The sequence below is a fragment of the Ovis canadensis genome, chromosome 2 (assembly GCF_042477335.2).
Source record: "Ovis canadensis isolate MfBH-ARS-UI-01 breed Bighorn chromosome 2, ARS-UI_OviCan_v2, whole genome shotgun sequence".
NCBI classification, from domain to species: Eukaryota; Metazoa; Chordata; class Mammalia; order Artiodactyla; family Bovidae; genus Ovis; species Ovis canadensis.
Genome location: NC_091246.1, coordinates 68,991,838 through 69,016,907, shown reverse-complemented (window position 1 = coordinate 69,016,907; position 25,070 = coordinate 68,991,838). Strand labels below are relative to the sequence as shown.

Sequence of the window (25,070 nt, the reverse complement as noted above, 5' to 3'; positions counted from 1 at the left end):
TTACCTCTGTTCTAATTTCAGAGCACCACGGTAATTTCTCCAGGGCATGTGACCGCCTTGAGAGAAAGACATCAAGTCGTGTGGCCCAGCCAGAGAACTTGAAGCTGAAGCTGACAGTCTACAAGGCTCACCCATGGGGTCAGAACTCCTAAGAAGCCTTTCTAGTACCTCACTCCTAAATGTGAATAGACCACCAACGATTGTCAGACATCTAAGGAAAACCAACTTGAAAGGTAGAGAGCAAAACAAACAAACAAAAAGCAATGTGGAAGAAACCAAGCCTGTGAAGGGGTCAGAAAACTATTATAAATATCCATAGAGGGATAAGAGGTGATATTGACCCCATGAAACGAGAGCACTGTATTCTTTTTTTAAAGAACATTAAGGGAATAAAAAAGGGGACCTGAGGACTAGCAGAATAAAAAATTCAAAAAAAAACCTTTGAATAATTAAGTTGAGCAAATCTCAATATAGATAGCAGAGCAAAAAGACATAGAAGCAGAAATTGAGTTTAAAAAAATAAAAAGAAAGAAAGTTATAGGACCGTAAGATCAACAGCTGTATGAGAGGAGTCCCACAAAGAGAGACAGGGAAAAATATAGGGAAGGAAATCAACGATAAAATAATCCTAGAAAATTCAAGGAGAGGACATGAGTTTCCAGACTGTAAGAACCACTGAGTACCCAGATAATAAATGGAATTAGACCAACTTCAAGGCATATTATCATGCAGTTTTAAAACACTGATGTATTCATTTGCTAAGTCTGCCATAACAAGATACCACAAACTGGGTAGCTTAGATAACAGAATTTTATTCTCACACTTTTAGAGGTTGGAAGTCCAAGAACAAAGTGTTACAGGACCCCAGAATAGTTTTTGTGAAAATATGAAGTTAAAGGAATACCTGATTCTTTTGAAGATATCAAAAGAATATTTAGACAAGTGTTTAAGCATTTGAGATAAAATAGTGATAGGTACACAATAGTAAGCAAACAAAACTATAAGAAAAACAGCAAAAAAAAAAAAGTATTAATTTCAGGGAAAATGAAAAGTTGAAAGAAAGAAAAGGATATTCATAGGATTCCTTGAGAGTTTCCTGTAAATATCATGTATACAGTCATAATAATGTTGAAATAAATATTAATCTAGCCAATATTGGAAAAGACCCTGATGTTGGCAAAGACTGAAGGCAAAAGAAGAGAGTGGCAGAGGATGAGATTGTTGGGTAGCATCACTGACTTAACAGACAACTTGAGCAAACTGGGAGATAGTGGAGGACAGGGAAGTCTGGCGTGCTGCAGTCCGTGGAGTCGCAAGTAATCGGACACGGCTTAGCAGCTGAACAACAGTCAACGTAAACACACTGAAAGAGTGAGGGGATAGAAATAGTGTCTGTATAAGGTGTAGGTGTAGGTGAAGGAAGAAAAAAAGTTAAAATTTCCTATATAAAAATCTGTGATTATGTGAAAAAAATCAATCTGTACACTCAAGATTAGTGAGCTTTATTCTGTTAGTTCTGGCTCAACTAAAAAAAAATCCAACAATCTTGTTCAAATTTCAACTTGGGAGAGCAAACTTAAATGCCCAATGGGGCTGAGTAAGGAGCCTAAATAAGAGAAGCAGTCTTGGTAAGTTTGAGTAAGAAATTGGTGGGATGTGCCAGACTGAAGCGCCTTGCTCTCACCGGGCTCTATTCCTCAAGTGGACTGCCGCTGCTTAGCTCTAGCTGTGGAAATACGAGCCTTGTATCACAAGATTTAAGGATTTCTCAAGAAAAGCCAGATATGTAAATTTTATAAATGGAAATGTCCAGGTCTTTAAAACATTACTTACAGAGCACATGGGCTTCTCTTGTGGTTCAGTGGTAAAGAATTTCCTGCCAAGCAGGAGAGGCGGGTTCGATCCTAGGGTCGACAAGATCCTTTGGAGAAGGAAACAGCAACTCACTCTAGTATTCTTGTCCAGGAAATCTCATGGACAGAGGAGCTTAGCAGGCTACAGTCTATGGGGTCACAAAGAGTTGGACATGACTGAGTGACTAAAGAGCAACAACACAAAAAACATAATTGTGAGCTATATCTGGTCTATACACTGCCAGCTGGCATCTCAAAACGGATGAAGCTTTTTCATACTCACTCGGAGGGTGTGTGACAGACATAACAACCTTGAAATTATATTGCACTGAGTTAATTAAATTGGCTCTGATGAAAACACTTTTAAACAGTAAACCAAGGAAGGAAGACCTATAACACCAACGAAACCTCTGGACCTTAACATTTTTCCAAGTCATGTGGATGTGATAGGATCAAAATTCCTGAACACTTGTAAGATATCAAAAGTTGTACCTTTGATTTATTTCAGAGAGGAATTTAATTGGGAAGAATTTTATGAATTAATAGAAGATCTAAGGCATCTGGATAATTTAACTCCTACTCAAATACAAACTTTCCAAAGGCTATTTCTGATTTGGTGTCAATGAATGACTCATCATTTTTCTTGATTTTCAGGCGGATCAGTGGTCTTGTGTCAAATACCAATGTGTTAGACTTAAGATTTCTCCTTCCTTCAACTGCTCTTGTGCAACCAAGGATTCAAGCAAATAAATAATGAGAAAATGATTAGTATATTATATAAACAAAGACAGAAAACAGATCAATGGTTATTTGAAGCATAAGGTGGAGAGAAGATTGATTATAGACAGACACAAAGGAATTTGGGGGGATGATGGAAGTGTTCTAAAACTAGATTTTGGTGATTGTTGTACAACTGGAAAAATGCATCAAAACTATTGAATTGTACACTTAAAATGAGTGAACTTTATGCTAGGTAAATTATACCTTAATAAAGCTGTAATTTAAAAAAAGAATAACGGATGATGAAATTGGTGGGTAAAGTACAAGTATGATGAAAAGCATGGTCTTTTACATAGTCTCAAAGTATCACCCTCTAGGTACTTATCAACCACAATAGGGAAATAGTAACTTTATGGTGGAGAAATCTGGCAGACACTACTCTTAATAAATGATCAGAGTTAATTAACATCACCAGTAAAGGTACAAATGGATATCACGTGCCTTCTGAAGTGATACACAGAAAAGGATACAACATGTGGTATTGCCAAACGAAAATGCATAACCTGAATTTAATCCCGATGAGGTTTATGACAAACCCAAGTTGTTGCTGCTGCTGCTGCTGCTGCTAAGTTGCTTCAGTTGTGTCCGACTCTGTGCGACCCTATAGACAACAGCCCACAAGGCTCCTCTGTCCACAGGATTCTCTAGGCAAGAATACTGGAATGGGTTGCCATTTCCTTATCCAACCCAAATTGAGGGATGTTCTTAAAAAAAACTGACAACCACTCTTCAAAAGTTTCAAGTTCATAAACAACAGACTAAGCAATACCCTCTGATTACGGGAGATGTGACAGCAAAGTGCTATGTGAGAGCCTGTGCTGGATCCTGGTCAGAAAACAGATGTTAGTGGGACAGCTAGCAATATTTGAATAAGGTCTGTAGATTAGTTAATAGCATTGTGTCAATGTTAATTTCCTGCTTTTGATAATTGCAGTGGGATTGTGTGAGATATTAAAATCAGGGGAAATAGGATGAAGGGTGTATGTGTAAATCTCTGTACTATTTTTGTAACTTTTAAAGTTATTTTGAAGTAGTTCCAAAATCAAAAGTTTAAAGGTTCAGTTCAGTTCAGTTCAGTCGCTCAGTCATCTTCAACTCTTTGCAACCTCATGAATTGCAGCACGCCAGGCCTCCCTGTCCATCGCCAACTCCCGGAGTTCACTCAAACTCACGTCCATCGAGTCGGTGATGCCATCCAGCCACCTCATCCTCTGTCGTCCCCTTCTCCTCCTGCCCCCAATCCCTCCCAGTATCAGAGTCTTTTCCAATGAGTCAACTCGTCGCATCAGGTGGCAAAAGTACTGGAGTTTCAGCTTTAGCATCGTTCCTTCCAAAGAACACCCAGGGATGATCTCCTTCAGAATGGACTGGTTGGATCTCCTTGCAGACCAAAGAGACTCTCAAGAGTCTTCTCCAACACCACAGCTCAAAAGCATCAGTTCTTCGGAGATCAGCCTTCTTCACAGAAGGTTAAAAGGATATTTTTACTTTTCAGCTGGGAAAATGGAAATGGGTTGCTGAGAAATTCATGGTGAAGTAGTGACGAAAGTTTTACCCATTGCTCAGAAAGTGCTAAGGATGAAAACAAGTTGATGTAGAGATGTTTTTAAATGAAGAACTACAATGGAATATTATATTAACCATTCTCTTTCCTGATCCTTCATTCCCAGTGAAACCATGCTAATTCTGTACTTTTCTTTTTCTACTTAAGAATATATCTTTTTAGTGACTCCTGTGTTAGTGAAATAAAACATTTTAAACCTAAAAACTTGATTCTTCTTTGCTTACTATTAAAAGAGAAATTATGGGTCACAATGATATTTGAAGCGAAACTTGGAAAGGCAGAATCTTGTTGACCCAAGAGTTTTTAGAATTCAGAGTACTCTTCTGGTTACTATTCTGTTCAGTTAAGAAAATAAAGTGAATGCTTTACATTCTGCTGACCTTGGAAGCACAATGAACAAGCAGCTAGTGCCAGGTAGGGCAAAGGTCTATGTGGGCACTGTAGCTGTTATGATATATCATTATGTATGTTCTATTTCTGCTATATATATTATAAAATTACATATACATCTATGTGTGTGTGATTAAGAGCATGGTCTTTATTTTTTACTTTTAAATTTTATTTAATTTTTTGTTGAAGTATAGTTAATTTATACATTGTGTTAGTTTCAAGTGTACACCAAAGTGATTCAGTTATATATATTCTTTTTCAGACTGTTTTACTCTATAGGTTATTACAAAATATTGAGAAGAAGAGGAGTCATACAGTAATAATTCAGAAAATTTCAAATTATTATACACATAAGTTTGGAAGGACCACTGAAATAAAGGTAGCCTGCAGAAGGAGTAAGTGTGTGCTGAAGAATGCTGATGGGAAGGAGGTTCCTAAAGAAAGATGATGTGATTGAGACAGAAATATGGAAGTGGCTGGGTGGCTTGAAAATATTTGCTGCTACATATTTGGAGCAGCCTACAGTCTCCTTGGAAGGAAAGTTATGACCAACCTAGATAGCATATTAAAAAGCAGAGACATTACTTTGCCAACAAAGGTCCATCTAATCAGGGCTGTGGTTTTTCCAGTGGTCATGTATGGATGTGAGAGTTGGACTGTGAAGAAAGCTGAGTGCCGAAGAATTGATGCTTTTGAGCTGTGGTGTTGGAGAAAACTCTTGAGAGTCCCTTGGTCTGCAAGGAGATCCAACCAATCCATTCTAAAGGAGATCAGTCCTGGGTGTTCACTGGAAGGACTGATGCTAAAGCTGAAACTCCAATACTTTGGCCACCTGATGTGATGAGTTGACTCATTGGAAAAGACTCTGATGCTGGGAGGGATTGGGGGCAGGAGGAGGAGGAGACAACGGAGGATGAGATGGCTGGATGGCATCACTGACTCGGTGGACATGAGTCTGAGTGAACTCTGGGAGTTGGTGTTGGACAATGAGGCCCGGTGTGCTGCGATTCACGGGATCGCAGAGTCGGACATGACTGAGTGACTGACCTGAACTGAACAGTGAGATTCAAGGGAAGAACAAAAACATTCAAATAATAAGAGGAAAGTGAGTAAGTCAATCTATAGAAAGTTCATGAATCTTCTTCCACAAATGAAATCGTAGTGCCTAATTGAGAAAAAGAACTATGGGACTCAAAGTACATTGATCTTGAAACCAGGAAGCCCTGGCTTTGCTGAAAGCACAGTATTTCAGTTAAGAGCAAGTAAACACTCTGAGAAAATTTGGAGAAATAGTAAGATAAAGGAAGAATGGGAATCTTCCACTTTTGTTTCTGTGTCTTTTATTTACATTTAAGCAGTCATGAGCAGGTGCCTGTGGATTTTGGCATATACTTCTTTAAAACCATAAAAGTTAGAAAGTGAAACTTAAAGCCACAACTGTCACTTTTAAATTTCTGTTGAGAAGAGATGAGGATATTATTTAAACTGTCTCCTAAACCATTACAATATAAATGATTGTTCATTTTTTTAAAGTATCTCTCAATGCCTACTCCTTGCCCGATAGTATATTTTGGAGAGAACTGTGCACCAATTAAGTTGGCCAACCTGTAGGCTTTGAATAGTGATTTTTTCTTTTTTTAAATTTTGTGGGAACCTGATTTACAAGTGACTGGACTATAAATAGACTATAAACTAAGCCTTAAAAGTAGCATAGTTTAACAGACTAAGCTAATGAATTCAAATAATATTACTGACAGCCTTTGAAATGAAAATCACACTCCCTTAAAACACAGAAATTATCCTGTATCAGCTTCCAGTCACCTTCAATATTTTGTGGAAGGAATATTATTTCATGTCCTTAAAGTGGTTTTATGTCATAACAGGACTACATGATACTTGAATATTGTTATTCTGTCCTAACTCAGGCAGTCACAAGAATAAAAACCACAGGCCTCTGGCCTTTTAGAGATATTCCCAAGTTGATAATGAAAAATAGCAAAGAAATCAATACATATAAGAATTTAAGAAATATTTTGTTTATTTATTTACTAACCACAACTAGATAAGAGGAACTGGGCTAATTTTGAAACTCTCCCCAGTTTCCTTTTCTCTGAGCTGTTCACTGCTGTTCACTGCTGTGTTCTTTCCTTTGCAGGAAGTTACAAAGTTGAGAGGGGAAAAAAAATACCAAGTTGGCATTGTTTGTAGCTGTCCTCTGATTTGGACGTAGCTACAGCCCTTACTTTTTTTGGAGGCAACCGTCATAACTATCCAAAAGAAGAAAATTAAGGTAAAATGGAGAAGTATGGAATTATGACAAAGGACACATTGCACAAAACTGAGCTGCTGGAATCCAGATAGTGTGAGAGCTTGTCTACTTGCTGTGTGCCAACAGAGGGCTCCTATCACAATGCAGAGACTGAGGTGCTGCCTACATTGGGTCTCCTGAAGGCCAGGTATTGGTGCCCTTAGAGAAACAGTTTAAACTTCTCAGCTTCAGACCTTTCTCGGAATATTAGTATGGTACTATACTATGGTGAGCTTCCCTGGTGGCTCAGACGGTAATGAATCTGCCTGCGATGCAGGAGACAAGGGTTTGACCCCTGGATCGGTAAGATCCCCAGGGGAAGGGAATGGTGACCCACTCCAGTATTCTTGCCAGAAGAATCCCATAAACAAAGGAGTCTGGCGGGCTACAGTCCATAGGGTTGTCAAGAGTCAGACACGACTGAGCAACTAAGGACACACACATACACACACACTCACTAACCCTGCGGGGACAGGGGGGTTGCAATGGTGAATGATTTACAAGTTGAGTTTAAAATAGCAGGGGTGATCTGTTTTTACAAAATTTCATTTAATTCAGCTTAACAAGGCAGTGCATATTAAATTGTTTTTGTTGCTATTGTTCAGTCACCCAGTTGCGTCAGACTCTTTGCATATTAGATTAGCGGCTGGCAAACTATGGCTTGCTGCCTCTTTTTGTACAGACTGCAAGCTCAGAGTGATTTTTATATTTTTTGTAGGCTGAAAAATTAAAAGAATGCTATTTTATGACATGAATATTACATGAGTTTCAGATTTTAAAATTCGTGGACATTTGTTTTCTCTCTTATAAGTACCTATATAACATGCTTGAATTTTTCTTTTGACTGTAAAGCCTTAAATACTTACTGCCTGGCCCTTTATAGAAAAAGTTTGCAGATCCCTGGTTTAGAAGAGCATGGAACTTAGTGTCAGGAAGGTCTGAACTGTGCAGTAGGACTGCCATTTACTGAATTTATGACTGAACAAGATATCTAACTTTTCTAAGCTTCAGTTTCCTTGCTTATAAAATGGGTATACAAATTATATTTAACTTGCTGAGTTAAATGAGATAATACATTTGATATATTTAACATAATGCATACCACTCAGTAAGGGATCCACACATTACCATTGCTGTTGTTTTACCATAACAACTGTGATTAAATAAAATTGCAAAAATGAGGAATTTTAAAGTTAACATTAGAATAGACTGTAATAGACTGCAGAATAGAAGAGATTGTGTTGAAGATTCTACAATATTATACTTAGGACATTTAAAAAGCTTACTTTAAAAGGCATTTTGAATTAAATAACAACGTCTCACTCAAAATAGAATGGATAAAATTGATAGGTCCTGTTAAAATAGAAGGAAATGGCAACCCACTTCAGTATTCTTGCCTGGGAAATCCCATAGGCAGAGGAACCCATAGTGTCCCAAAAGAGTCGGACACGGCTTAGCAACTGAAAAACAACAAAAAGCAGTCAAACTCAGATATGCAAGAAGGGCTGAAATCAAAAGCCTTATAACTAAGTCAAGACCCTTACCTCTTCAGGCACAAGCTTTCTAACATCTGGCCAGGTACTAGAGTCAGAAAAGAAAGTGGTAGAACTCCATAGAATTCATGAAGAGACATCTTGCTGAAGAGTGTTAAGGAGAAAGACTAAAGGAAGACTTTCCAGCTCTGATCTTTATACTCATACCAAAGTATGTCTCAATTGTGAAATCACAACAAATGATAACTCTACTCTGAAGGCCAGGACTGAAACTGCTGGAGGCAAGACTGCAAGCAGTGCTTCTACACAAACACACACTTGCACCACCACATTTTGATGCATGTAGGAGTCTTTATTTCATTTTAAAAAATATTTGTATTTATTTATCATAGCTCCATGACCAGGGATTGAATCCAGACCCACCTGCATTTGGAAGCTCAGAGTCCTAACCACGGGACAGCCAGGGAATTCCCAGAAGACTTTTTAAAATAGCAGCTCTACTAGGGTAAAATCCATATACAGAACAAAACATCTGTTTAATGGGTACAACCCAGTGGTTTATAGTGTATTCAGAGAATTGTGCTACCATGTCCAACAAGGAATTTTAGAACATTTTCATCACCTCCAAAATGTACCCATTAGCAATCACTGCCTTCAGTCCCCTGGTGTCTGGTAACAACCAGTCAATTTTGTTTCTATAGATGTGCCTATCTGGACATTTCACGTACATGGAGTGAAACAATATGTGGTGTTTTGTGAATGCCTTTTTTCACTCAGCATAATGCTTCTGAGGTTCATTCATCTTGCAGCAGGTGCATGCATGCTAAGTCCCCTTCAGTCATGTCCGACTCTTTGTGACCCTATGGACTGTAGCCCACCAGGCTCTTCTCTCTGTGGGATTCTCCAGGCAAGAATACTGGAGTGGGTTGCCATGCCCTCCTCCAGGGGATCTTCCCAACCCAGGGATCGAACTTGTGTCTCTTATGTCTTCTGCCTTGGCAGGCAGGTTCTTTACCACTAGAGCCAATTGGGAAGTCCCTTGTAGCAGGTATCAGTACTTTATTTCTGTTCTGTGAGATAAATTTTCTATTATATGGATGTATCATTTTGTTTATCCATTCATCAGCTGATGGACATTTTGACTGCTGTATAAAACTCTTTTTGCTCTGACTGAAGCTACAAACTGTTACAGCATACTTGTCCATCATCTTACTGAGTTGCTATAGGGCACAGGTTCCTCCTGGTAAGAGATAAGAGATGTTAGTGTAACATTCAGCCAGAGTCATGGAAGGGAATCTGCAAGAACTTGCCTGAGGAGTACTTAAGAGACGGTGATCAGGGTTGTAAGATATTTTCTGTTCAGGAAGCAATGCTGAAGGGTCACTCAATGCAGTTCATAAGAGCAAAACCTGAAAATGACTGATAGGAAATGCATAAATAAATTTCTGATGAGTCATGTAACAATATAATACAACAGTGGAGTTGAAAAATCAGCTAACCCTAGAATAGTATATGAAATTCAAAGACAGGAAAAAATTAAACAACATATTGTTTAAGTACATATTTATATAAGTGATAGAACCAAAAAGAAAAAAGGAAATAAGTCAGCCATGATCAATTCATAGTAGTGGTTACTATCTCAGAGGAGAGGCAGAGCATTGGACTAGGAGACAGTCACATGAATAGGTGTCCTTCTTGGTACTGTTCTTGGATTAGAACATAAATATATATGTAAATATAAAGGAGGGCTGTTGCAGACTTTAAGAGATGCACAACCTAAAAGTTGAGAATTATGTTTTATTCATGAGGACTTAAGCTTGGGAGCATCAGGAAGATCCCCTGGAGTAGGAAATGGCAGCCCACTACAGTGTTCTTGCCTGGAGAATCCCATGGACAGAGGAGCCTGGAAAGTTGTGGTCCATAGGGTCTCAAAGAGTTGGACACGACTGAAGCAACTTGGCACACAAAAAAATTTAGTGATTTCTCTTTGTGTGTGAAGTTGCAAGAGTCTGGGCTTAATTAAATCATTCCTTTGATATATACCTTAACTAACTAGGGCCAGTATCCTGTTTTCCTCCTTGAATCCCCTTAGGGTGCACTGCTGGGGTAGCTACAGAGGTTAATGACTTGATGTCTGCAAAAAACTTTGTTTACTGATAGGGCAGGTGGCATTCTTTGTCCAGACTATCTATGCATTATTGATGACAGTGCCAGGCACTGAAGAATGTATGAATAAATGAATTCAGGGTGTGTTAGTTGCTCAGTCCTGTCTGGCTCTTTTGAACTCCACGGAATCCTCCAGGCAAGAATACTGGAATGGGTAGCCATTCCCTTCTCCAGGGGACCTTCCTGGCCCAGGGATCGAACTCAGGTCTCCTGCATTGCAGGCAGATTTTTTATGGTCTGAGACACCAAGGAAGCTTGAACTCAGGGTAAGTGAGACCAAATTAAAAAAAATGAGATGATAAAATAGATAAAAGTAATGCATGTACACAGTAAAAAACTGAATAAACATAAAACCTGCAACTATAAAATAGAAAAAAGTTTCACTGGTTCAGGTAGAAAAATTACAATTACCTTTGTACTGTTATAGCTTCCCATTCTTTCTCCTATGAATTAAGAAAATATTTTTAATGGTACTAAGAAATGTCACGTTGATGTAGCCTATTCCCTGTGAGAGCTGTTTAGGACGGGCTACTCTTCAGATTTCAACTGTCCTGGTCTCAAGGCCTCAACCCTATCACTAACCGTCCATTAGCTATAAAGGCTGCAGTCTCACACAGACAGGATGCCAGGTACGGCCCTGACAATTCCGCCCACGTTCCTAAAACACGCCAGAGGGGTGTGCCCAGCGCCCGTAGGGGCGTGTCTAAGAGGCGTGGCGGCCCTGAGCCCGAGCCCAGGTAACTGGGGGCGGGATCGGGAGGCGCCACACGTCGCGAAGTGATGACGTCAAGCACGCGCCTCGCGTTCTGCGTGCGAAGCTGCGGGGGGTGGGTCTTGATCCCAGGTCCTGAGTGTAGGGAGAGGTGAGCTGTGCTGTTTACAAGATGTTTCGTGCTGTTGACTCTGCGGATGAGGAAGAGGAGCAGGCGGAAGAGGATTGTCCTGAATTGGTCCCCATTGAGGCGAAGCAAAGAGAGGTGAAGGAGGAGGAGGAAAAGTCTGGCCCCGGCGCTAAGATCCCAGTCACAATTATCACCGGGTATTTAGGTAACTAACCATCCCGGTCAGAAAGTTCAGTGAACCCTGTTTTGGGATTTGGCTCTTCTCCTTAGGCATCCTGGCCTTCTGGCCGACGGCCAGAGTCTCTGAGGTAGGGGCTGGGTCAGTTGCTCCCCGTACGGGATCCTTCTCACCTCACGGGTTAATGATGCTCAGACCCCTCCGCGTTAGGGTCGCATTTATCAACTGAGGTTGAAAATTAGCCTCGCATTTTTAAAACTAGTTCTAGCTTTGCAGTGTGAAGCACGGACCCGCCCCTCATTATGCATGTGACCCCTAACAAGTTGCATTTCTGAAGTTCACTGCCTAACTTGAAAATGGAAATACCAGTCACTTGTCTCAGTTTGCTTTTCTCTTATGCTTAGTGGGGCAAGAAACGCATGTTTTATAATTAGGTTCTCATTAAAGGTGTCCTTTATGTAAACGCCCAAGGGCTCTTCCTCAGTATATTCCCTTCCCCACGCCGGTTTCTTCTTGCCTTTCGTGTAAAATACTCTTTATTGTAGCCTTTTTTTTTTTTTTAATGTCTATTTGTAACGTACTGTCGGAGAAAGAGTAAGAATAAAATTACTGTGCCCTCCGAGACTATATTTCTCAAACTTAAGGGCTTTTCAGGAGTTCATGGGGTCACTTAATTCATAACTTTGTAAACAGAGTAGTTTCCTGAAGGACGGGTTATGTGCTTACACTAGGAGTACTTTAGTGGAAAAGTTTGAGAAGTATCATTTTAAAACTACAGTTAAATAGAAGGGCTGGAATAAATACCATATTAAAAGTGTAGGGAAAAGAAGTGAAATGAAATATATAAAGTGAAATGATCTGGGGAAAATAGTATCATTTCTAGATGCTGCTAGAGACAAGTATAAACTTGGTGCACCTGAGGGCCTTTTACATAAAAACGGGAATTAAATCGCTGGCATGACTCCGTCTCTCTCTTTTTTGCTTTGCAGACTTAAGTTTATTTTCATTTTTACTCAGGGTTAATTTTATAAAGGAGTTTATTTATTTGTAAAGGAATTTCCCCAGTGTTATTCAGATGCAGCTTCACTGTGAAGTTGAGCAAATTTTTGTTCTGAAACAATATAGTTTAGACTTGCTCTCCCCACCGTCCCCATTTTGCTCACTGGTAGATCAGAAGAGCATTGCAGATAATGGTCTGAAGCTTAGTTATGAGGCCTCACGCCACCAACTTTGTTGCTGAATCTAGGAGATGGTTTCCCTGCTTATTGTTGAGCATTTTTGTTCCCTTGGTTTCTATCACATTTTACTTCTGATTTTCCGCCTACTTTTCTGGCTTCCCCTTAAAAATTTTTTTTATCCCTCCTCTGCCCTCTTTCTTAACTTCATACCCAGGTGATTTCTATTTTGATGTTTCATAGACATGTCAATCTCTGCATGTCCAAAACTTCATGTTAGCATCCCATTGTGAATGTTGGTTGCTTCTGTGATCCTAACCATTTGGAATATTATAAAAGCTTCCTAACTAGTCTTGAGTCATATTGCCTTTTAATATGTTCTCTGTATTTTAGCCTTAATGATCTGTAATAAATGTCAATCTGATTTTGTCAGACCCTTCAGCAGTTTCTATTTGGGTTAAAGTTCAAATTCCTTGGCATGAGTTTATAATCTTGCTCTTGACAACCTCTTTAGCCTGAGAAACTGTGGCCCAGCCAAGTGAACTACTTTTACTTCTAAAAAGAGCAAGTGTTTTGGCCCCAGAAAGACATCCTTCTTACTGTTAGTTCTCTGGCTAGATGTCCCTTTTAGGTGCTCCATGGCATCTTGTACATCTATTGACTAGATGATCTTGTGGCATGGTTGCCTCTTTACTGATCTGAATTCCCCCTCTTTCTCCCACTTCCCTTAATGTTTCTAAACTTCATGAAGATAGAGACAGTTTGTTGTGTCTTGTGCACTTTTCACTAAGGCTCAGTATAAACTCCGGTCCATAGCAGACTTGAGTGCTTGAACTGTCTTAGTATCTTTAGCTTCCTGATAAGATGGCTCAGCAGTAAAGAACCCTCAATGAAGGAGTTGCGGGTTCGATCCCTGGGTCAGGAATATCCCCTGGAGTAGGAAATGGCAACCCACTCCAGTATTCTTGTCTGGAAAAGTCCATGAGCAGAGTTGGATGTGACCGAGCACAAACACATAGTTATTTATAAAGCACTAGTAATTCTACAAAGTCTTCCATGGCCACCCCATCCTTTGCCTTTTCATGGCCACTGCTTAGTGCAGCGCTCATGCTCAGGGCCCTTGTCTCACATTTGGACTGGTTTTAAGAATATCCTTATTGCTCTGTGTCCTTAAGATCTGTTCCTTCCATTATGAGTATTAACCTTTAGTGATACTGAGCTTCCTAAATCCCTCTGAACACAAGCCTTCCATCCCTTCAACAACTTTTATACAAATATGGCCCCCAAAGGTTGAAGATATTAATATCCTACTACTCAGTAAATCCCTCCTAATTATACCCTAGAAATCTTTTAAAGTTACTGCGGAAGATGTGTACAACCTGTGTGCATGTATACAAGTTCTTTTTGGCAACACTGTAATAGCAAAACACTAGGAACAACCCGTATGCCCACCAACAGAAAAATATGTAAATAAATTACATGTTTATATAATTGACTACACTACTATCTATATGCAGTTAGGGTTGGTTATTTATCTTTTTTTTTTTTTTTACACCCTTCTATGGATGTTCACAAGACCAATGTTTTTTCCTTCTGCTTGAGCTGAATGTATTTAGGTGCATTATGCCACCTACTGGATAGAGTTAGTGTAGCTATATGAACTTTTCTAATACTGATTATTGTGTCTTCTGTTAACATTTCCTAGGTCCATTCACCACTGAGTGTGTATAAAATCAATTTTATAGATTGCTTTAAGCATACTAAAAACAGCCATATAGACATTCTGAATTTGTGTGTGGTTAAAATAAAAGGTAGGTCTTTATGTGTACATTTGGGGGAAGTAAACTATCTATTCTTGGCTAAGAAACACTGTCATCCTGTAAAGGGATTTAAATACTTTATGTCTTATAAACTACATGACTACTTTATTCTTCAGGAACCATTATTTCAATAATTCCTTATTTAATAGAAAATTTAGATAACCTTACATTAATTGTTTAAGTTATATAGAAGACTTTTTTTTTGTCGTATGAGGTCAAAGAAAGCTATGTCAGCCACCTTATTGGAGTGTTTGTAAATATTTGTAAAATTTTATAAGACATAAAGCATTTTTAATAGTTTTCAAAGGGTACTTTAATTTTTTCCTCTAGAATCTCATATTACCATCGTTAAATAATATTTGAATAACATACAAATTTTAAAGAGCGTTAGGACTCTTTAAACATTTTTGTCCCTTTAAAATCAGTCTTTTGACTTTTGTTATTTAAAACAAACGTATTTTATAGGTGCCGGGAAGACAACACTTCTTAACTATATTTTGACGGAGCAACATAGTAAAAGAATAGCAGTGATTTTAAATGAATTTGGGGAAGGTAAGTAAAGTTCAATAAATGCCGTGCTATAAGAATGTATTGAACAGTTAATTCAGCTGGTGAATTGATATTCCATATGCAGAAATGAAAATGCAAGGTATTACCATGTGAACACATTGCTATGGATAGTTTTGGAAAAATTAGGTTCATTTATGTCAAGTTTTGACTTCCCTGGTGGCTCAGACGGTAAAGCATCTGTCTACAATGCGGGAGACCCGGGTTTGATCCCTGGGTTGGGAAGATCCCCTGGAGAAGGAAATGGCAATCCACTCTAATACTCTTGCCTGGAAAATCCCATGGACAGAGGAGCCTGGTAGGCTACAGTCCATGGGGTCACAAAGAGTCGGACACAATTGAGGACTTCACTTCATGTCAAGTTTTATTTTGTATGGAGTTGAGATACTGAAATCAGGTTGTTTCTATAAAATTTTACTTTGTATAATGTTAGAATTCATACCAGAATTAATTAAATTTTTACATAAATACTCCAGAAGTAAAAATCTAAGGAGATGAAAGAAAATCTTTCAGGAAGATTTTTGTACCAATTAGGAAGATCCTTTTGTGCTGACTATATTGTTTAACTGCAGGTTTTGAAAATATTTGAAAATACTTCTGTCTTACTGAATGTTTATTATTCTGCAAAGCAGTTAAAACAGAAGGCTTAGAAAATAAATATGTGGTCTCCATCCTCAAGCAACTTCACTTATCTGTGAAAATATGTGTATTTAACTTTCCAGTTTTTTGTCTTCACTGAACTGTGTTTTAAGAAATTTATACAGCAGTGTTAGACATACTTCTTGATTACTTTTATAAGTTTTTCTTCTCAGGTCTGAATTTCAATAAAAGCTCACATTTAGCTAAAAAAAATATAACTTCATTTGAATTTTTCTTAAATTTTTTTTTTTCAGTTGCAAATCAGTAAAGGAACTAAGTTTATGAAAAGGATGAGGCCTGTTAGTTGAACTTGATTTCTGGTTTTAATAAACTGAAGAGGATTTCAATAAACTTTAAGAGTCCTGTCAGCCAAAAATAAAAATCATAAGATTTTTTAAATCATAGTTTTTATTCTAAGTTCTTATTAATTGATCTTCTGTTGGATGTTGATTACATTTATTATCATTTGTTACTATTTTGTTCAGTCTTTCTGTATTTTTTTTAACTGCTTTGTCCTTTACAGCATTTATAATACTTTCCTTTTCATTTTATAAATGTTCTCTATACCCTGAGTTCTGTAGCAACCCCTTGCCTAACTAAAACATAAACATAAAATATATATCAGTGAAAAATTATTTAGTTTTTTTTCCTTATCATTTGCTTTAATGGATATTTAGAACTTTCCTGGCTTGGGCATGTTTCTTTGTTGGAGGAAAAGTAAGACTTTTTTTTAATCATTTTTATTGATAACAAACATCTCAGACTCTCATATATACTGTATTTTTTCTCAAGTAAGCATTGCTAAGAAGCATGTGTGTATTTGATTAAAATTTAATTTTTAATTGAACACATTGGTACCCTGGCCAAGCAAACTTCCTTAAAATGAACTAAGGGTATTATTCATAAAGGGAATGCTGAACAGTCTGTCTAGTAGACACTGAAACAATTTAGAGAAAGAATGAAAAGAAAAAATATGTAAGAGACTGAAAGGCATATGTATAAAAACCTAGAGAATTGGCCATGGACAAGAAAGAATGCCTTTAAAATAGCTTTTTTATTTTATTAGGAAATGGCAGCAGTCTAGTAAGAGGCCTAGAGAGGAAGTAGGTAACTTTCATTAATTTTGCAGTTGTCTCTTTAGGGGCTTAAATCCTTTTAAAGAAAGAAAAAAATAAAATAATCTAGAGTAGTATAGTTTAAAATATTGAGATAGCCTGAGCAGAATGAAAGAATACAAATTATGAAATACATTTTTCTGCTTCGAAATCTGGTGTACTATTGAGTATCATCATCTTTGTTTTTGGTTGATGAGTGGACATAATCTAAAGAGTGCTTCCTGTTAATTACTAGGAAGTGCAGTGGAGAAATCCTTAGCTGTCAGCCAAGGTGGAGAACTCTATGAAGAATGGCTGGAACTTAGAAACGGTTGCCTCTGCTGTTCTGTAAAGTAAGAAATGGATATACTCTGTGCTTGTTGGCTTCTGTAAATGTTTACTGCTTATATTTCCAGCTTTGATTTTCTAACATAAATTAACATAATCTTCATAATCTTCTTCATTGTGTTTTCAAATAGAAGATACACCTATTAGGATGCATTTTCTTTTTCTTTTTTAACAGATGGAAATTTATTAATTTTAATACTATTCGGTACATTATGGCAGTGTGGTCACTGTGGACTTCTCACGAAGTCCTTTCTAAATTTCTCAATTATTCACATTAATTCAGTTTTAAGAGATAAATAGCAGGCTTTTGTTTTTCATTTTTAAAATGATCTTATTCCTTAAATGCTAAGGATTAAGGAGAAATCTCTCAATTTTAGGTACTTGGACATTTGTTAGTTGTTTTTGATAATCATGTTAATTCACAATATAGATCTTCCAGGTGGATATTATTTTACCTGTTGAACATATAAGGGAATTAAGACTAAAAGACATTACAAGTCTGCATATCTAGTTACTTGAACCAAGATTAGGATACATTTTCTTAAAGTGTTTCTTATTGTCTTAGCTCTAGTACTGTGGTCATTTTATTGAATTTTATTTTTGTTGTTTTTGACATCACGTTTTAATTAATGATCCCTGTGGTGCACAAAAGTCTCGTTTCATATTTTAAAAATGATTGTTCTGAATGTAATAAGTTATTGGTCTTATTTCCAAGATTTCAATCTCTAACAACAATATAAATGACCACAAAAAAGAAAAAACTTCATGTTCTACCAGTGATAGTTGTTTCAAGGACAGTGAATGTTTTATTCAACAATATAACCACTCTTAGAAAAGGAATGACACACAGTAGTCATTCAAAAGTTTGTTGAGCAAATTATGAAAATTAATACCTGGATTTTGTATAGTCCAGTGAATTAAATTTCTTCTAAATCATTTACTATCTTAGATGTTTTGACTGTGAGTCAAGTGTATTATAAAGGCTAAAGTACAATAGGTTTTCTTAGCCACTTAAAATTAAATGTTTTCTTGTGTTTTTAATATTATTAAGAAAAAAGGGAAATTAAAGCCTACTACCCTTATTCAGAACAGAAATAAAAGGTATTTAATTGTAGATATCCCTTTAGCTGTTCTATTAAGCTACTGTAATTCATACATTTTGTCATTTTCTGTATTGATCTTTTTCTTTCATAAAGCTATAAAAAAACAGGTTCTGACTTATTTTAGTCCAGTAAATTAAAATTCCCTCTGCTTTTTTTTTTCCTTTGCTTTTATCTAATATCTTGTTACTTGTCAGCATATGTGCATCCATTCCTCCCTGCTCCCCAAAACTGGTGAAATTGGATAGACATGTTAGAAGCTTGGGAGTGAAGTAAATTTTTGCATGCCTAAATATATTTTTATCCCTGGTTGCTAAATATATTTTTAAATGTTTGTGATGATCACTTTAAAATATTCAGACAATCAACTGTATATCATGTTTTCCTGTTCTCCAGGGACAATGGCCTTAGAGCTATTGAGAATTTGATGAAGAAGAAAGGGAAATTTGATTACATACTGTTAGAGACCACTGGATTAGCAGATCCTGGTAAGAAATGTCATTATCAAAAACCAAAACATAGTTCTTAAACATTTTAAAATAAATATTCTAGAGAAATATATAAAATGAATATTAAAGCTTTATTCTAGATTAATTATTTTTTTAATTTAAAGGAGAAAAAATACTGAGTCATGTTTCTTTTGCAGATGAATGACAATCAAAGTGTTTGATAATTTTAACATGCTAATAGCATTTCAATTTCTATCAGTTGATTTAGGATTATTGGTAGGAAGAAGAGTTGTTAAAACTTCTAGAAAAATCTAGTAAAACATAGAAAAAAAGGAGACATTCTACTTCAGGTATATGTTTAAGGACTTTTGGAGTTAAATCCCAGAAATACTTATTCTCTTAAATTAATTGTTAGCGTTTGTTTTCCTACTACTAAGCTTGAAATCATTTTAATTTTAAATATTATTATAAGGTATAGAGTAAAATCAAGCCTGAAAGTGAAAATTGCTCAGTTGTGTCCGGCTCTTTTCGACCCCGTGCGGATGCGACCCCATGAACTATACAGTCCATAGAATTCTCTAGGCCAGAGTACTGGAGTGGGTAGCCTTTCCCTTCTCCAGGGAATCTTCCCAACCGAGGGATTGAACCCAGGTCTCCCGCATTGCAGGCAGATTCTTTACCAGCTGAGCCACAAGGGAAGCCCAAGAATACTGGAGTGGGTAGCCTATCCCTTCTCCAGCAGATCTTCATGATCCAGGAATGGAACTGGGGTCTCCTGCATTGCAGGCAGATTCTTTACCAACTGAGCTATCAGGGAAACCCTGCTGGGTCTTTTTTCTAGTGTGGAATTAGCAATGATTATCTATGAAGTTTTAACTCTGAATGGAATTACATTTAAACTTCCCTGTTGAAAGCTACACAAAGTCTACCTGTTCCTAACCATGGGTTTCTGTTCCTTTTTACTCAAATAACATTTCAGTTCAGTTCAGTCGCTCAGTCGTGTCCGACTCTTTGCGACCCCATGAATCGCAGCACGCCAGGCCTCCCTGTCCATCATTATCTCCCGGAGTTCACTCAGACTCATGTCCATTGAGTCCGTGATGCCATCCAGCCATCTCATCCTCGGTTGTCCCCTTCTCCTCCTGTCCCCAATCGCTCCCAGCATCAGAGTCTTTTCCAATGAGTCAACTCTTCACATGAGGTGGCCAAAGTACTGGAGCTTCAGCTTTAGCATCATTCCTTCCAAAGAAATCCCAGGGTTGATCTCCTTCAGAATGGACTGGTTGGATCTCCTTGCAGTCCAAGGGACCCTTAAGAGTCTTCTCCAACACCACAGTTCAAACGCATCAATTCTTCGGCGCTCAGCCTTCTTCACAGTCCAACTCTCACATCCATACATGACCACAGGAAAAACCATAGCCTTGACTAGATGGACCTTAGTCGGCAAAGTAATGTCTCTGCTTTTGAATATGCTGTCTAGGTTGGTCATAACTTTTCTTCCAAGGAGTAAGCGTCTTTTAATTTCATGGCTACAGTCACCATCTGCAGTGATTTTGGAGCCCAAAAAAATAAAGTCTGACACTGTTTCTACTGTTTCCCCATCTATTTCCCATGAAGTGATGGGACCAGATGCCATGATCTTCATTTTCTGAATGTTGAGCTTTAAGCCAACTTTTTCACTCTTCTCTTTCACTTTAATCCAGAGGCTTTTTAGCTCCTCTTCACTTTCTGCCATAAGGGTGGTGTCATCTGCATATCTGAGGTTATTGCTATTTCTCCCGGCAATCTTGATTCCAGCTTGTGTTTCTTCCAGCCCAGCGTTTCTCGTGATGTACTCTGCATAGAAGTTAAATAAGCAGGGTGACAATATACAGCCTTGATGTACTCCTTTTCCTATTTGGAACCAGTCTGTTCCATGTCCAGTTCTAACTGTTGCTTCCTGACCTGCATACAGGTTTCTCAAGAGGCAGGTTAGGTGGTCTGGTATTCCCATCTCTTTCAGAATTTTCCAGTTTATTGTGATCCACACAGTCAAAGGCTTTGGCATAGTCAATGAAACAGAAATAGATGTATTTCTGGAACTCTCTTGCTTTTTCCATTATCCAGCAGATGTTGGCAATTTGATCTCTGGTTCCTCTGCCTTTTCTAAAACCAGCTTGAACATCAGGGGGTTAGGTAACATTTTATTCCTAGTTTGCAGAACATTTAGTTTTGTAAGTCTGACCCATTTCTTTTTTCATCTAAGTCTATGACACTGCACCATAAAATCATATTAAAGAACTAAGGGGTCATAATTGTTTAAAAGGAATACTGGAGTGCACTGAAGGTTTACTGTAATCAATTGTTAATTTATTTTGAATTATTGCATAATAACATTGTACCTGTGTTTTCAAATTGGGATTGAGTTGAGCTCTTTTGGTCCTTATATTGATACTAGGCATTGATTTTTCATACAGTTTCATACATTTCCAAGAGGTCTAACTGATGATAGGACTTGAACCATTACATTGATGTTGAATATTAATTTAAGTCTGGTAAGATAGGGAAATATACTATGTGCCTTTTTTTGAAATAAAATTTCAATGTCTTTTGTTATAGCCACTGTATAGAGAAAAGTTCTTGTGATTCTGAGAGTAGGTGAATTTACTGAAACACAGTTCGGCTTTTCAGAGGAAGTAGAAGTTAAATAAAAATCTCAGAAAGCTTTTGCACAGATATAGGTATAAACAGATGAATGTTTCTTCTTTCTTTAGAATAATGACTTTTATTGTTTAGTTAAAAATGAAATATTGATTATTAAAAAAAATATGCAGTAGTACTTAAGAAGATACAAAGAAGAAAGTTAAAAAGAAAAATGTTGCCCTGTAAAATACAAACAGGTAAATTTTATTCCAAGATTTCTCTGTGCCAGGGCTACTTGTTGTGGTATGTTGAATGACAGCATCAGCCTTAGCTCAGAGCTTTGGAAAAATACAGATTCTTGGGCTTCATCTCAGCTCTGTGGAATCAGAATCTCCAAGGGCAGGACCCAGAAATCTGTTTCAATAGGCCCCCCATGTGATTCTCACATATGCGTAAGTTTGGGAGAGCCTGCTCTTTGTGTAAATATGCTGAGGTAATTTTATAAAATAGGATCACATTTTGGGTGCTATTCTTATTAATTATTAATTCACTTTCACTTGAACTTAGAAGAGGACTTGAAAGAAGTGAAAGAATTGCTGAATGTCAGATAAATACTTCTTCACTGCTAGAGATGTGAGTTAAAAAAATAAAAGATTATAAAGGACATAAATTAGACAAGTTATTTTTTTTAACTACCCATTTAAAGTTTCAGGTTGGTATCTGTTGACTGTCTGGAATAAAGGATGAGAAAATTAACACATTCCAGGTTCTCCTATCTGGTTTTGGTTCATTGTTTCCTTTGCTGTGTTGTCAAGGTTTCTAACATTTATATTCTGTCATACTTTGTTTAGTTCTGTGTTTAAACCATTTCAGTTGTCATTACCAGCACAGTAACTTCTGAGTTCCTGAGTTGATTGGGCTCTTGATTGACTGAACTTCATGATCATGGCTTCCCAGGTGGCACTAGTGGTAAAGAACCCACCTGCCAATGCAGGTGACATAAGAAACTGGAGTTCGATCCCTGGGTTGAGAAGATCCCATGTGGGAGGGCATGACAACCCACTCCAGTATTCATGCCTGGAAAATCCCATGCACAGAGGAGCCTGGCAGGCTACATTGAGTCACAAAGAGTCAGACACAACTGAATCAACTTAGCACACGTGTGCACGCACACATGGTCTGGTAATCTTTTCAAGCTTTCAGTCTTGTATTCCTGGAGATCTTGCATACGTCATTGCTTGAGAATGTTTTTCTTTCTTTTTTTTTTTTTTAATATTTGCGGGATGACTTGGCTAGGTATAAAATTTTTCTATCACAATTTCTTTCCCTCAGAACTTTGAAAATGTTGCTCTATGATCTCTTAATATTTTGCTTGGCTGAATTTCCTTGTTCTGTATTTTCTTTTCATTTCATCTGGAAGGATTTGTGAGTTTCAATGTTGTTTCCTTTAATGTTTGAGAATGTCTGCCTGTTGTTTTCATTCTTGAACCACAAGCTATGAGGAGGTAATATCATTAGAGAAGACTTTTCCTCAAACTTTGTGGTCATTATTTTATTATATTGGAGCAATGAATTTTACTGTGGAAAAGTCTGATTTTTTTTTCTTAACTGCCTCCCTAAAAGTGACTTGTTTTTCCATTTAAAATGCCTGAAAATTTTTTTCTTTATTTTTTAAATTCAGTAATATAGCCAAGATACATCTCGGTGTCATTCATAATCATATTCTCCTGGATTTACAATACACTCTTTTGTCTGTAGGTTTAGTGCTTCATTTAGGGACTTTTTCCTTTATTACCATGAAGAATTTTTCCGTCAAATTATTGAGTTCTCTTCTTTATGACACCAATTTTTCTTACATTGAATTTTCATTTGTTCTCCGTATTTATTATCTTCTAATTGTTTTGGTTTGCCTTTTGCCTCTGCATTTACTGTAATCATCTCAAATCTTCCTTTTTGTCAGTAGTTCTGTTTCCATCAATGCCTGTTGATGGTTTAAATGAATTAATTCATTAAATAATGGTATATTGGCCTTAAGTTTATTTCTTTAGCATTCCAAACTACCTTTTCATATTATTCTGGTTTATTTTGCTTTAGAGCTTGTTTATTTTTTAACTCTTGTCTTTAAAAAAAATTAGTTTTACTTGTTTCTTTTTGCCCTTTTTAAAAAATTTTTATTGGCCATGCCATGCAGCTTGTGGGATCTCAGTTCCCTGACCAGGGATTGAACCTAGGTTATGGCCAGCAGTGAAAGTGCTAAGTCTTAACCACTGGCTACCAGGCAATTCCCTAGTGCTTGTTTTTAATTAAGATTATATTGTTTTTCCTTATTATAAAAAAAACCTCTTGGAAATTTTCTTTTGTTTCTTCAGTTATGTTTCCATTCAGAACAGGTTCTTTGCCATTGGTATTCCCCATTTATTTGTTCATTTTTTCCCTTTCCTCCTTTTATCTTTTTTTGCTTCTCCTAAGCTGTAATACATATGCATAATTTTTTCACTGTGTTTATGCTTAATGTGGGAGACTCAGAAAACTTCTCTCTACTAAGATGTGGTGTTCATGAATTTTTTAAATACCCTACCCATGTTACCTAAGCTTGCTGGTCTCTTGGGCCTCGGTTTGAAAGCTGGGTATTCCTGAGGGATGGGGAAACAGAAAAGAAGTGGTTGAGAGAGACAGATGGGCGATGTGATAATTTAGGCTCTGCTCTCTCACAATACCAAGTGTTCCGCTCTTGTATTAGCTCGAACTACTTCTGGATGGATTTCGCATACCTTTTGTAGGGGCATCCTTGAGCTTCAGACCTCTCTCTCCATTTTGCTTTGAGCCCTGGAAAGTGACCTTCTCCCCTGAAAATGTGGAGGCAGAAAATTTTACTCTTGAAATTTCTTTGTTGAACTTTTCTGTATTGCTTATTTCTCCCTTGGTTCTACTTCTCATGATTTTGGAATAAAATGATAAATACAGGATTTTGTAAACTATTTCTGTATAACTCTTGTTGAGGTTTGGGGTAGATATAAGAGCTATCATAAATCACATAGAACTTCCTATTTCTTATTTTTACTATCATCCAAAAATTACATCAGAGGTTTGTTTATTTGGTTGCTGCTGATAAAATTTGACTTTCAAATTTTTATTTATTTTTATGTTTTAAGAGATTTTGAAGAATGGAGATTCTATAATTTAGCTCAGAGTTTCTTAACTTGGTATAAATGACATTTTGGGTTGGATAATTGTTTATTAGAGGGGACTGGCCTGTGCATTGTATGATGTTTAATAGAGTCCCTTCTACCTACTACATGCCAGCAGCATTCCCATGGTTGAGATGACCAAAAATTTCCCCAGGCATTGCCAAATAGTCCCTAAGGAGAAGAATCACCCTGGATTTAGAATCACTGATTAACTGCATTCTCTCATCTTTATTTCTCCTGGAAAACACCTGCATCCAAATTTTAAGTAGTTCTTTCATGTGTAGTCTGGTAAGTATTAAACCAAAGATACACATTAGGTTTAGAATAAAAGCTCTAATACAGTCTTAAAGCTCAAATTAATACTATGCAAATGTGAACTATTGGACTTACAAGCTATCTGAATAGAAATCAGTGAATTAAAAAATATTTGTGTACAATGTTAGAAATTTTACTGAGTGGAAAAATGAATACTTTTAAAAATAACTTATTATTTG

At 37.1% G+C, this 25,070-nt stretch overlaps 1 protein-coding gene across 32 annotated transcripts in view; it reads left to right on the top strand.

Moving 5' to 3' along the window:
* The first annotated feature begins 6,718 nt into the window (after nt 1-6,718).
* The window catches only part of LOC138433557 (putative COBW domain-containing protein 7), a 61,773-nt gene continuing 43,421 nt past the window's right edge, over nt 6,719-25,070 (top strand). For 15 of the 32 annotated variants that reach the window (XM_069576398.1, XM_069576392.1, XM_069576400.1 and 12 more), the window contains exons 1-4: nt 11,278-11,601; nt 15,035-15,121; nt 17,126-17,222; nt 18,714-18,805. In XM_069576398.1, the coding sequence (XP_069432499.1) occupies nt 11,439-11,601; nt 15,035-15,121; nt 17,126-17,222; nt 18,714-18,805 (439 nt within the window). In that variant the 5' untranslated portion in view covers nt 11,278-11,438. Of the gene's footprint in view, nt 7,044-11,277; nt 11,602-15,034; nt 15,122-17,125; nt 17,223-18,713; nt 18,806-25,070 lie in introns of those variants that run through there. The other 17 variants (XM_069576416.1, XM_069576410.1, XM_069576423.1 and 14 more) reach the window with 7 other exon arrangements.